The sequence below is a fragment of the Leptinotarsa decemlineata genome, unplaced genomic scaffold, assembly GCF_025532065.1.
Source record: "Leptinotarsa decemlineata unplaced genomic scaffold, Ldec_3_MD MMD2_tig00004307_RagTag_RagTag, whole genome shotgun sequence".
Lineage (NCBI taxonomy): Eukaryota > Metazoa > Arthropoda > Insecta > Coleoptera > Chrysomelidae > Leptinotarsa > Leptinotarsa decemlineata.
The window spans coordinates 4137375-4152192 of record NW_027412606.1 but is presented as its reverse complement, the minus strand read 5'-3'; the positions used below and the strand labels follow the sequence as shown (position 1 = coordinate 4152192).

At 36.3% G+C, this 14818-nt stretch overlaps 1 protein-coding gene across 7 annotated transcripts in view; it reads left to right on the top strand.

Moving 5' to 3' along the window:
* Positions 1-1388: 1388 nt before the first annotated feature.
* LOC111512605 (uncharacterized) overlaps positions 1389-14818 on the top strand; it is a 51240-nt gene continuing 37810 nt past the window's right edge. For 2 of the 7 annotated variants that reach the window (XM_074178791.1, XM_074178790.1), the window contains exons 1-2: positions 1563-1737; positions 10546-10767. In XM_074178791.1, coding sequence (XP_074034892.1) covers positions 1705-1737; positions 10546-10767 — 255 coding nt within the window. In that variant the 5' untranslated portion in view covers positions 1563-1704. Of the gene's footprint in view, positions 1738-8029; positions 8278-10509; positions 10768-14818 lie in introns of those variants that run through there. The other 5 variants (XR_012466337.1, XM_074178795.1, XM_074178789.1 and 2 more) reach the window with 5 other exon arrangements.

Sequence of the window (14818 nt, the reverse complement as noted above, 5' to 3'; positions counted from 1 at the left end):
TGTGATTATTTTTTTATGCCTCAAATTCAAATTGTGAACGACTATCCTGTATCTGATTTTTTCAGTGAGATAAGAAGGAGTTTCATTTATTATCAGTTTATGTAATAGAGATAGGCCATGAAGTTTCCACCGATTACTCATAGATAACCATTCCGTAGTAACTAAAAGGTATGAGAGATTCTTTCGAACTTCCGGATGCCAAAAATAAGTCTTAGGCAGGAATTTTGCAGTTTTTGGATTCTAGGTGTATCTCTTGCAGTCAGACAGGGCCCATAAACGAAATCGGAATTGCTGGCTTGGGATAGTACCAGAGAGTTGCATAAAAGAGTTTTGAGTGACCTACTCTAATATGTCTATGACCAAGTTTTGCGTAAGATTTCTGAAGTGTGAAAGATACATGATTGGAGAATTTTAACTTACTATCGATAAATAACCCAAGGTTTTAGGACTTATCTTTCACAGTAACTTAATTACCTTCTAATTGAATGTTTATATCAATAGGTCCAAATAATATAACAGACGATTTCGATGGGTTTATAATTAAGTCATGTTTCTTAGAAGCCTCTACAATTTGAAGCAGGTCTTCATTGATTTTCTGTTGGGACTCTGCTAATGTGTTCGAATCGAAAAAGTAGTAGATTTGAGTGTCATCTGCGTACATATGGATTCGTGAGTATTTTAAAGAATTGGAAAAATAATATGTGTAGATAATAAATATCAGAGGATCGAGAATCGAACCTTGTGCTACTCCACGTGATATAGATCCATGTAATACCACTCTCTGAGATCTTCCTTTGATATAGTTTCTGAAGAACTTGAGTGCTTGACTTTCTAAACCTATGAAGTGAAGTACCAAGAGCAGTATATCGTGATTAAGCATGTCAAATGCTTTACTATAATCTAATAATACTAAAACATCGATCTTTTGTTTGTCTAATTCCTTAAAGAAATCGTCCGTTATATGTAGGAGTGCTGTGCCGCAGCTATATCCTGGTCTGAATCCTGACTGTACTGGCAAAAGGATATTATATTTATCAAGGCGATCACGTAATTGTGTTTTGATGTCTCTCTCTAATACCTTGGACATAGTTGGCAGGATGGTGATGGGTTTCAAATCATCAAGACTTGTAGGGGAATTGACTTTTAGGATAGGTATTACAAGCCCCTCCTTCCAAAGTTTGGGGAATACCCCATATCTAGAGGGACAGCAACTGCGATAGAGTTGGGTAAAATCCGCACCTTGCAGTGACTCAAATTTTCGATAATTTCGAAGAAATAAAGAGCGAACAGAATCGGTCCAAGTATAGAGCCTGAACAGGCAAGGAAGACAAAAACGATCCATTAAACACTTTGATTTCTTCCATTGAGATAGTTGGCAAGCAGGGTAATAGCTGAAGTTAACAGACAAACGTAATGTAAAACGTATTGATAAATCATGGTTTATAGTGCGGAAGACTCTGCTCAACTCAAGAAGAACAAGAGCTGTACAATGTCCTCTATGAATGAACAAATGAGTTTGTAGTTTGCTTCAACCATATTCATTTATCATTCAGATTTGTCCTCAAATTTCAATACACACCTCTGTCACATACTGGAGTGTCAAGTAATTGTCAAATTTTCAGTGACTCATCTCACACATATTTTGGAAAATGACCACTGGAAGCCTGAAAGAGCAACTGGAAAGACAACCTCCACTGAAAGTTAATGCCGAAATTTCCATCACTACTTTGTTGGCAGGTTAGTTGAAACCTACATTCACCACTTTTCTGAGGATATATTTTTTGATGATTGTTAAGATAATTGGACTGCACAAGTTTTTTTTCCATTGGCAGCAAGTGACAAAATATGTGATATCATTATAATTATATCTGTTGCCCGCGACTCTAGGTTTTCCAGATTTTCTTATATTGAAATGTTCTCATATATTTGCTCATCTTCGATTCACAGAAAAGTCTATCTACAAAACTATGAATGAACAAAAGTTTCATTCGAAGGAACTGAACATAATTTTTATAGTATTTTGAATTCAACGTGATTTTTTAAATTGAAATGAATCAAACAATAAATGTCTTGGATTCTATTGAATTGGAGAAAAATTCCGTTGAAAATTCGATGCCATTGATACAACAAAGTGAAATGAAGTCATAATTTGGAATATCTTCAAATTTTCAGGATTTGACTAATGGATCAGTTATATTACTGATTTGAACTTCTGCTGTCCAGTTGTTTGTACATGTAGAGTTGCACCAGCTACTACAGGCGCAACTGGTGTGACCTTCGCTACCCAGTCAACATTTTCAGCGGTATTTCAGTCAATATCTGGTGAATTCAAAAGAGCAGCAATTTCAGTGTGTTCAACAACTGCTGCAACAGCCTCTTTGGCTGCTTGTTCTTTCTTCTTTACTTCTGCAGGTTCTCTGCAGAAGAATAGATTGACTACAACCTCTCACTTAGTACTGCATTGAAGATGATATCCACCAGAGTAGACCAATACTGTGTTGATACTTATAATTGCCAGAAATAGCAATGCCAACACATCTCAAACGAAAATCGGTATTGCACAAAGCAATAACTATAATTCTGACATGATAGGCTGATGATCAAAGCTGGATCAGCAACAATCAGTAAACGAGGTTCTCTGAATGGAGTAAAGACAGCCGATGGCTGAAAATGATTTAGTTGTTATCATATCACGTTGACGCCTAAACGGTGGCTAATAGTTGTGTTGAAAGATATACACAGTTTTGGAACTGAATAAGTTGAGATGTTGAGAGAATACTTCACCTTGAAAATACAACTCGTATCGTCATCATTTTCCCAACTGAATTTCTATGAGAATTGTCGATAATATCCTGAAGAAAAACGTATTTCGAGAGTGAATTTTTTCTGTTTTCATATGAAATTTTTCGAGAATTGAAGAAATGACTGATACACTTTAACATTCGAAGTGAGAAAATGAACTGTTCATAAACTGTTCTTTGGTATATTTGTTGCACGCAACTTCCAACGCGTGGAATTTAGTTTCTGAATTCTCTCAGAATTATAACAGCACAATTTTTTTATGTATCTGCCTATCTTTGATTCATGCAAATATCGTTGCACAGTATTTTGATAGTATTTTTTCCAAGGAATATTTGATGTGATTTCTTGAATTTCCATTTATGAACCGATTTGAATGTGATTAGATTAGGTGAGGTCTAAAGTGAGTAGGTCTATTCAACCCTCCACCGCAACCCGCATGGGTTTATCATGGCTCACACCTATTCACACTCGACCAAATAAACTCAGCTTCTCAACGAAACCGATTTGTTTATATGGTAATTAGTCTTTCAGGTCAGATAGTGAGAATACGGCTGCGTACGCCGCTAAAGAATTTGGTGCAAGGCGGTTTCATAAGGTACCCCGCTCTTGAGGAGACGACCCAGTCATTTTCTGGCTTCACCACCAAACCTTTTTTATAGGTTTAGTTACTGGATCAGGAGTTGGAGACTTGAGAAGCTCTCGCTCCTGATCTAAATTTACAGGGAGGTCAGTTGGAGTCGTGAGCTCGACATCCAACTCCTCTGTAGACTCAGCGTCAGAAAAAATGTTTTGAGTTTACTTTGTCCATAAAAGTCCCTTGGATAGCTAGGGAAAGAAGGTCAATCACGGCAGAGCCCTGCATTACCGTGAGAAGGGGATGCTACGAGAGGCCGCCTGGTATCTCGAAGGCTTTGTAGAGACAGCTGATAGGCTCAGTGTCATTCATCCTCTCGGCACGGATACACACACCTAAGGATCAAGCCATCGTTGGGATGCCATTCAGTCAGAAGATAAAACAACCACAAGTGATTCTGTCATTCTCGTATCCAGCGGAAGGCATTCCACGTCAATGCCAATGCAATGCCAGCATGCACGGTGGTTAAGGCAGTGAAAGATGAACAACGACAGCCAACCCAGGAGGATTTGAGTGAGTTGAATATGAAATGTGAAGTGGAGTTTATCATAACACAATAGTAGTAACTCAAAGAAAATTGGTTGACCTTTTTTTGAGATTAGCGAACAGAGTCAAATAGATTAACATACAGACAATTACACTTTCGAACACTTATTGATTATTCATCGACTCCTGAAATAATGATAGAATCAAAGGAGTAACAACTCGTGAAACCACATTATTGGCTGCGTTATATTGATGACATGTTCATGGTTTAGCAAGATTGTGAAGAGACACCAAACGAATTTCCATTATTTGTAAACTCTCCGACCCAAAAATTCAATACACAATGGAACGAGGAACCCAAGGGACTCTAGCACTCCTGGATGTTCTTATGAGCGGACCATAAGATGGCAGGAATAATGGTCACAGAGTGAACAGGCAAACAACACACACAGACGGGGTAATCAAACGTTGGTTGTGAGAGCACGTCGTATTTGTAAACCTGAGAGTCTTCCTGAGGAACTCAGTTCCCTTTGAAGGGAAAGGGTACAGCAAAGGAGAATTCGAGAGGACTATACCACAGACCATATACTCTAGACGGTTCACGTAGGTTACTTCACCTTGAATCCCTTTTTTAGTACCGATACAAATCTTAAGATTGCACGCACTGTAAATTTGTTCTTTGGTTTTATGTTACGCACCCACATATATTCTTGTGGAAGAAGAAGAACATGTGCATAATATATAAAAGATGGTCATGTGACTCATGTGTTATTGGTATGTGGTGTTGTTGTCTAACTTGTACCCTAGTGATTATTTATTTCGTTATTTTGATTGTTTTACAATGGTTTACTACAAAAAATGTTGCGTTCCTTATTGCAAAAGTATATCAAGTATAAGAGATGCGTTCCCTAATCCATATAAAGATATAAATAGGTTCAAGAAATGGATACTGGTAATTAATAACTTGGAACTGATGGAAATGAACCCAAAAGAAGTTTACGGTTCTAGAAGGCTGTGTGATAGTCATTTTGAGGCAAAATACATTTCTGCTTGGTCTCACAAGTTATTTGGGAACGCTGTTCCAACTCTAAATCTTCCTGGTGAGTAAAAATTTCAATTCGTGAAACTTAAATGAAACATACTTTTTCATAGGTTCAACAGGCCCAAATGATGTATATGATACTCTATCAACATCTAAGTCTTCAAATAGTTCTGCTCAAGGAAGTACTCAATTCAATGAGTTAGTCATTGAGATTCCAGAATTGAACGAATCTTCTCACAGTATTGAGGTAATGAATATAAACATACTGACATATATGGTGGATCTTTCACTAGAAGATTGTGTTACCCAACGTTATCATTCCTCACTTCTTTTTATGATATTGTCCAAGTGATAAACTATTGTTTAGATAAACAACCATACTCCAAACATTCAATTCGTATAATTGAAAATAAAATAAGAGGCAAGGTTAGCTTTGAATTCTTATCTTGCAACAAAGAGGAACATGAAAATAATATAATTCAATTTGTTATGAAATTCACCATAACAACTATCACACATAATTGGTGCAAGCGTGTAAATCAAATTATACAGGGAAAATCGAAACTGTATCCAGGTACAAATGTAATTGAATTACTAGCCAATGAAATTCGTTTGAGCAGAATAAAGAAAAAGAATTCTAAGCAACCTGAACATATAATCACACAAAATGTTTAATGTTGAAATGTTCTGAATAAAAAATCTATAATAATTCAGCTGTTTTTTTTAACCTTATTGCCCTGCAACATAAAGCAGTGGTTAAGAATTTGTTCTAACTAAAATTTTTACATTGGTTTTGTGAATTTCAGCGTATTGTTTAAAGTCCACACAACACTCAATATAAAGTGTAGTTTGAGACTCTAAACAATACGCTGAAATTTCCAAAAAACATTTGAATAAAATGAATATTCCAACCATATACAACATTTGAATATCCCGCGTCCGTCAATTGGTACTGATACAAATCTTCAGAGGGCGCTTTTTTCCGTCTCTGTTGTTTAGCATTGCCGTGAACCGTCTAGGGTGTATGGTCTGTGGACTATACGAGCCAGGAAAAAGAACGTCAAAGTAAATGTTGGGAATCACACGTTCAAAGGTAAGACCTTGTTAGCTCGCATAAGTTTCGGTTTCTGAGAGTTGTCGTTGGTAGGAATGCGATAGCTGGTTAACGAAAAAACACATTTTAAACACATTTTTTTAAACTCCAGCTGAGCTGGCTAAGAGAAAAGCCTTCCTTACCAGATTGGGATAATTTTAGAGAAACACGACGTTAAATCAATATTTGGGGCAACAAAAACTATCAGACGAGTTAGCTTAGGACCCCAGAAAATTTTAGTTGCGACCAGAGTATACCGGGTTCCTTGTAGCTGCGGGCGGTTTTCATTTGAAATACGAAAAGTAGTGTAGGTACTCTTTTCTCTGAACACAAAAAAAATTGTCTACCCGGACTAATCGACATATCAGCTGTAGACAAGCATGTTCCCAACAAAGAAGGCATCCATATTATCCCTTTCGAAGATTCAGTGTCACTTGAAAAAACTCAAAATTACTATCCAAGAGTATCTGTATCTGTGACCCATTGTACATCCTCTCGAGGAGTTGTCCTCCTAGGTCATCGTCCATCCTGTCTTTTCTGAGAGATTGACAGGTCATTAGGAGACATCTTCATATCGGCAAACTCGCACATACTCTCTTTGGCAACCTTGAGGTGTCTTACGGCTGCCTGCGTGAAGGATTTGGATGTTGCAGCGACATTACTGTCGTTGCGCGGCTCCTTCAATCATCTTGGGGTTCCCTCCATGGAGGTGCATAAGTAAGGGCACTTTCCTGCAGGGTCTGCCGGTTCTTTGCCTTTATTCAAGGCGGAGCTCTTGCACCCGCCGCAGGAAGTGCCCTCGCCGTTGGAGGTGGAGTGGGGAGGAGGCGGGTACACTTATAGTTGCTGCCACTCCTACCCCTTTCACTCATTTTCTCCTTTTGACCTCGGCGCTGCGAATGCCCTCGCGCCTTGGCCTTTGTATTACATCACGAGGTGATCTGCTATGCCCAGCTTCATTCCAAGCGGTAGATTGGAGTAGATATTTCTGTTCATCCCCAGCCACCGCTTCAGATTGAGGTGAGCACTTCTGTTCAGCCTCGGGATTGGTTTTTGTTTTTGTTGTTTCTGTTTTTGTTCATTTCATGTGTGTTTCCACGAGTAGCAACGAAAGAGTTGATCACCTCTGGCAGAGCCATGCATTACCAGAGGTAGGCTGATTACAATTAGGTTACGCCCGGTTCCCCAAGGGGATCGTTTGTAACTTCATATCACCTTGCGGCCATTCAGCTGTCGGCACGATGTCTAACACCTTAGCTTGGGTAGGCTGGTGCACGGGGGCATGTTCCGCAAAAGCTTTTGGTGAGTTTCAGTTCCCCTCACCCTGCCACTGGGGTCCCCGTCCATCAGGCCACATTGGCTTTCCGGACAAGGACCCCAGTTCTGGCCGTTCCCCTACCCGCCACCTGGTGACGCGCCTGGTAGCCCAACACACGGGTATCCAAGAGTATATAGAGAGGCAACAGAAATTCAATAATTTCAATAGAAAAGAAGAGGTGGAGAAAATTATTAAAATATAGCTACCTTGAAGGTTCACAAACAAGGTCAGGTTTTCCACTAATAACAATATAAAATAATGGAAACAGAATCAAATACTAGCGTCGTAAGTTCATGCTTTCGGAACAACGGTATCACCAACTGGAGCACTGCGACCGTTACAACATCGCCTTTGATTCTGTCTATTCTGTCTATAGCAGTAGTAAACGAAACGTTGTGCATGAAAATCTGCAGAGCATGGCAAAATAACCCGAAAAATGGCTTTCAAATAGATATCACTCTGACGAAAAAGAGTTTTTACAACCTCAACAATCACTACATTTCGATTCATACAAATACCGTTGCAGATTTGAGTATTTTCAACTTCTGTGTTTCATAGATCGATTTTTTTATTAATTTCGACCCACCAATCTGAAGTCAGTATTGTTTGTGAACTCCCTCCTTTTACAATAATTATAAATATGAAATTTTTCAGTAACTGTGGGAGTAACACTTCTTCTGGTGTGCTGTTGTTGTGGAGGTGGCAGTAGTGGGGGACGTTAGTACAATAATGGCGGAGACAAAACATACTACTCAGTCATCAGGCATTACTCATCTCAATTCCCATCTTTTGGGAAACTTGAAGAGAAAACATACGTGTGCACGGAAACAATTGATCAAATGCTCACTTTTTTAGAATAAAAATGTAGCCAGAGATATGATTAAAATATATTCCTAAATGTATTTACATTTGTTAATGAATATAATTTTAGGTTCGAATCGAATTTTATATATATTGTTATCGTGTGGTAATGTTATGAGTTTTGTTATTTATTACCAATAATCCAGACCAAACAGACTTACTCGGTCTCTCACTAGTTCGGACTTCCATTGTCTACTATATAAAATGATTTGAAATTCCTGAAACAACTAAAAAAAAAAATTGAAAAATGAAAAGCTGAAAATAACAATTTAAGCAAAATAAACCTGAAATGGAATGATAGTGAAATGAAATACAAGTAAAATAGAACAATTGAACAAAAATAAATAAAAATAAAGAAATGAAAAAAGAAAATGACAATAAAAAGTTGAGAGATTCCAAGTCACGTTAGTTCACGCCGTTTCGATTGTTAGTATCTACAATCGTCTTCGGGTGATACTGGACTGATTCCTCCGAAAGATGACTATTTATAGGTCGTTCGAGTACTTTCACTCATCCCCGTTTTCCATTTTCCGCTTCACTGGTTCCGTGGGAGATGACCGTTTGTCGGGAGTTGGCCATTTTTCGCTTGATGATGGGTTTCCATATGTTACGTATTTCTACGCTGACCTGGCTGAATTCGTTTTTGGACAACATGTATGTGACTTCCTTGAATTTTCTCGTAAAAACCAATGTTCCTCTCTGTGCAAGATCTCAGCTTGGGACCACTCGATGTTGTGTTGATGGGTCCAAACATGGTCTGCTATTCCTGATTTGCTGGTTTCCCCTCGCTGTGTGTGTTCCTTGTGCTCGGCAACGCGAACATTCAATGGCCTCTTAGTTTCACCAATATAGGATTTTGTGCACTCACAGGGTATCCGGTAAATGCAATTCTTGGAATCGCAGTCCGCGTTTGGTGGCCTGGTTCTCGTGAGGCTACTACGGATAGTGTTACCGGATCTGAAGTAGGTTCTAATGTTGTACTTGGAACCAATTCTTCTTATCCTCTTCGATAATCCTCTGATGTAGGGAAGTGCAAGCACTGGTTCAGGTATCCCTACCATCCCACCAATTATTTTCACTTGCTGTTCTTCCGGAATGGACGGATGATCTGGGGGCGTTTTGTTACGTACACTACCGGTAGTCGTGAATAGGGATACAAGTTCCCTCAAATATTTTCTACAGATAGGACGATTCGGAAAACGTTCATTGAAAATCCTTCTCGTGAAAGTTACGCGTCGCACCGTAAATAAAAATCGCTTCAATTTTCTTCCAATAGATGAGAATTGACCATTTTGGAGATTGTTGATGTGGTATCTTTCTACTAGTAAAATCTAAAACTAAATGAGAATATTCTAACTGAACAATGATGTTCATTGCCGTACTGATATTTTTTGTCAATTATATGAACAAAAACTAACTCTACAAACCTTATCGGGATGTTGAAATTGTCATATGGCAGATAATAAGGAATATTTCTAGAAATATTGATATTAATGGGTTTGTCTTCAAGAAATTATTAAATGTTTTGCCATTTTGTATTAGGTGAAGATATTGACCTCATATTCTAAGGATGTGAAGTATTCATGAGGAGCTTCAAAATAATTTGTCATAAGACCCCTCTTTCTTATTTGATTTTTTCCCAGATGGCATCCTGTCGCCATCTGAGAGTTTCATCTGTCAATTTCACTTCAAAATGAATCATTCATGTATTAATTTCATTATCCGAAATTTCAATTTCTTGAGTTGACCCGTCCGAAAAATTAAATGAGGGGACATTAAAGAAATGCACTGTATATTAGAGTAAGTAATGAAAATGACGGGAAAAATAATTATAATCACTTTTGAAAAACTATGAGTTTATGATTGGCTGTATACGATCCTGTTCTGGTCTCTAGTTTTAGTGTGTACATTGAGTTTATTCAGTTAGAAAATTTCCGATTCATACTACCTGCGAACTCAAGTTTTGTGTGGATGATAGTAAAAAGTTCTCATTGAGAATCGTTTTCGAATATTGATCAGATGAGTTTATTATTTTTCTGCAGTCGGATAAAAGTAATCCAACATGAATATAAATCTTGAGTTGTCGATAAAGCAATGCAATAACAATTTTCCTATCGTGAAATCGTGACGATTTTCATTTTATATATCCGAACATCTGTTCATAATAATGGTACCAAGGCACAGGGAACCATATCTTTTCAACAGGCCATTAAAATTCTTAATGTTATAAACATTCGGTATCGAAAGAACATTAATTTGATAACGTTCAACAGGTAACATCATGTGATTATTCGAAAATGATTTTCTAGAACATTCCCCCTCTCAAGTGGGATTCGACCTATATATCTGAGCGCAGCAATGATTCAACCATATCGTCTACAACAATGTCTGTATCTGTATCACCATTCGAAGTTATGAGTGCCAATTTTATGCAAGTGTATGATCCACGTTTGAGAAGAATTGTAGAAGAATGTTATGAAGTTGCTTTCATCATTTGCAATACCGATATGGAGCAATTCACTACGGCAAAGGTAAAAAAATCCTAATTGTTCTAATGAACGAAAATACTATTTTTGAGAAATTAAGTGACAACCTGTATATAATCACTATTCATTCGATGGCATTTTCTGTCGATTTTTTCAATATTTGGAGACAATAAAATGGAAACGCATGAAAGAAATAATATACAGTGCTTTTCAGACAAAAGTATCCACCTTTAATAACTTTTGTAATACTGGTATTTAGGAAAAATCCAAAAACACGTCAATTTACGTTTAAAGGAGCAAGCATTATGGCTTATTTAAACTTACTGGAAAAGCCACCCCCTCACCCCTAGCATCATCCCTTTTTTTTAAATTACTTCTCATATTTTTTATGTAAAATTTGGATACTCCTTTTTGAGCTGATTTCAAAAATGTTTAATACTTGTAGGTTAAAGTGGTTAGTTTATGAGATAAACAATTTTTCTTTTATTAGCACAAATTTTACTTATTTTTTACTTTCACCTTATTTGCCTGTACTAAAATGGGTTGTACAAACTCTTCAATCTGTTTAAATGTGCTATTCATTCTACTTCAAAAATCCAAACAACAAAAAACTCTACTTTTTATTAAAGTTTGACATTGTCAACTAGAATTTTTAGTCACTATTGTTAGAGTACTGTGATACATTATTTATTTTGTTTCGCTGAAATGGTTTACTCTTTGCAAGAAATAATTGAAATTGTAGGTTTATACTACCAAAATAATAATTGTGCAAGAGCTGCTGCTAGAATATTTAACGAATTATATGACGGAAGACATGCAACTCATAAGTATGCAATTCAACTGATGGAGAAATTTACCACAACAGGGTCTGTTTGCAATAAAGTGCATAAGCGAGAGGGACTCGTAAATAACGAAGCAATCCAAGTGGTAATTTTAGGGCAAGTCAGCTTAGAGGCTCAACAACCCCAATCGTTGTCAACAATAAGTAGAGCGATCGGTGTTTCATCTTCTACAGTTTTCCGAGTTCTTCATAAATTCAAGTACCACCCATACAAAGTTAAGTTGGTGCACGAGTTGAATGAAGATGATTTTGATCGTCGTCTAGAGTTTTGCGAATCAATGACGCAATTCATCAATAACAATCCACAATTGTTAAACAATATTTGCTTTTCTGATGAATGCTCATTTTCATTAAATGGTTTATTAAATAGGCATAATTGTAGATATTGGGCTGAAAGTGATCCACATATTATGCGTGAATTCCATACACAACATCCCCAAAAGTTAAACGTTTGGTGTGGTATCCTAGGTGACCACATTGTCGGACCTTTCTTCATCAACGGAAATTTAAATGGTGAATCATATCTTGAGTTACTCAGGGAAGGGGTTGACCCACGTATTACAACAATAATAGAAAATGATGATAACTTCTCCGAAGATTTACTGGTATTTCAACAAGACGGAGCTCCCCCACACTATGCTATGCCTGTCCGAAAATTTTTAAACGAAACATTCCCCGCTCGTTGGATAGGTAGAAGAGGGCAGATGATGGAGTGGTCACCTAGGTCACCGGATTTAACACCCCTAGACTTCTTTTTATGAGGGTATTTAAAAACAAAAGTTTATGCTACCCAACCAGAATCTCTGGATGATTTACGAGAGAGGATAGAAAAGGAATGTCGACAATTAAATCCAGCCGTATTAAGCAATGTCAGAGAGACATTTCAAAATAGACTATACCATTGTATGGAAGTGAATGGTACTCATTTTGAACACTTATTGTAACTTCATAATAAATAGCACAGTTAAAAAGATTAAAGAGTTTGAACTGTTGTACAACCCATTTTATTACAGGCAAATAAGGTGAAAGTAAAAAATAAGTAAAATTTGTGCTATTGAAAAAAAAATTGTTCATCTCATAAACTAACCACTTTAACCTACAAGTATTATACATTTTTGAAATCAGCTCAAAGAGGAGTATCCAAATTTTACATAAAAAATATGAGAAGTAATTTAAAAAAAAAGGGATTATGCTAGGGGTGAGGGGGTGGCTTTTCCAGTAAGTTCAAATAAGCCATAATGCTTGCCCCTTCCAACATAAATTGACGTGTTTTTGGATTTTTCCTAAATACCAGTATTACAAAAGTTATTAAAGGTGAATACTTTTATCTGAAAAGCACTGTATATTACTTCATATCAGGTGAAACTGGAACAACTGGCATAGAACAAATCCAAAACAAGCTGCATTCCCTATCACCAAAAATGCAATACTCTTCTTTCAACAAGCAAGTTGTCGTATTCTGGAGATGAAGACGTCATTTCTGGTGTTTGTGAAAAAAGCTTGTTTTGGATTAATTTCACCGCCTTCAAGAGAGAATGTTATCAATAGGACCCATGTCAATCAAAACTTCACTATTTTTACATACAGTGTGTGAAAGCCGAATGGAATAAATTCATTATTCAGGTTACGTTACATATTTTAACAAAATCACAAAACACATCAAATTTAAACTTAAATTTGACATTCTTCAACGGAAAAATACTACCCCTACCTTCATCCCTCGTCGAATGGCAGGTACAAACCCCAATTTTTCAAATATGAAGTATAAGCCTGTGATATATCGTTTGAAATGTATCTTCATTTTCTATTCAAAAAAGTTATAGCTTTCAAGTTCATTGCAACAATTAGGATAAAATAAATTAAAATTATGAGGTTACCTGGATTCTTTTAAATACACTCAAAACTTATTGCAATATTTTAAAAATTTATTTCATGTCGAGGTATCGATGATAAGAATGTAAGCAAAAACCATGGCAATGTTCTTTTTAGATGATAATAATAATAATATCGTTTATTATTTATTTATTTATTAAGAGTTAGCCGAAGGCTATCTTCCACCCCTCCCAAAAATTATACAGTGAGTATAAGAAAATAATTATAAACATACTTATTTAATATCATAACAATAATGAAGAAGAGAAAAAAATAACACATCAAATAGTTGCTAAAAACTCTTGATATTCTTAACATTATTTTGGTAAATTTAACAATTTCATTGCACTAACATACATTGAATTTTAAATTTTTTAATTAGCACTGGGCAGTAAACATCTGTTATTTTATTTCTTTCCTAAATTGATGAACAGTATGATTTGAAGCGGATAAAATTCCATTCAGATAAGAAGGGACTTTATAAGAAAAACATTCTTGAAATTTGGAAGTACAGTGCCTAGGTATGTTGAATGAGTTAATTCTCAAATTGACCATATGTATGTCAGAATGCCTGCTTAATGAACTACATAAATAAATAGGTGTTTTAGTTTGAATCAACTTAAACAAAAACATTTTTATCAAATATTGGACTCTGTACCTCACATTCAGTTCCTTCATTTTTAACAAAAATGGGGTGACATGTTCACCATTAGGTATACAGCATACAAAACGCATGCAAGCATTTTGTATACGTTGTAACTTTTGTTTGTTATATTGCGGCAAAAAATTGTAATACACCGAACAACAATAAGCGATATGGGGGTAAATAAGACTTTTAACTAACCTGAGTTTCATTTCTTCTGATAACTGATACCTGAATTCATATAGCGATTTGAGTTTGGAAAATGATACTTTGGAAATATTTGTCACATGTTCATGGAAAGACAAAGAGCTGTCTATGATTACACCAAGATTTTCAGCACTGTCTACCCAGTCAATGTCTGCGTTATCGAGAGTGAGCCTAAAGTTGCACTGAGTTTCTACTATTTGTCTTTGAGACCCTATGCATGAAGCCAAAGTTTTATTTGGATTGATTTTCAGTCCATGATTCTCCGAGTATAGGAATGTTTTGTGCAAATCTGTGTTCATATTGGCCACGCAACTTTCTGTATTGGTGTTATGAGAAGACAAATATAACTGTATATCATCTGCGTATAGATATACTTGACAATGTGATAAGAAAGTTCAATGGAAACTGCGTGTTTTATACACAAATATAGGTCAAAATTTGAATATATTTCTTCGTGTCATAGCACTCGCCTGAAATCTAAAAATAATTTCAAATTACCATTGCCTTCTTCATCCCTAGTATAGGACTCCATT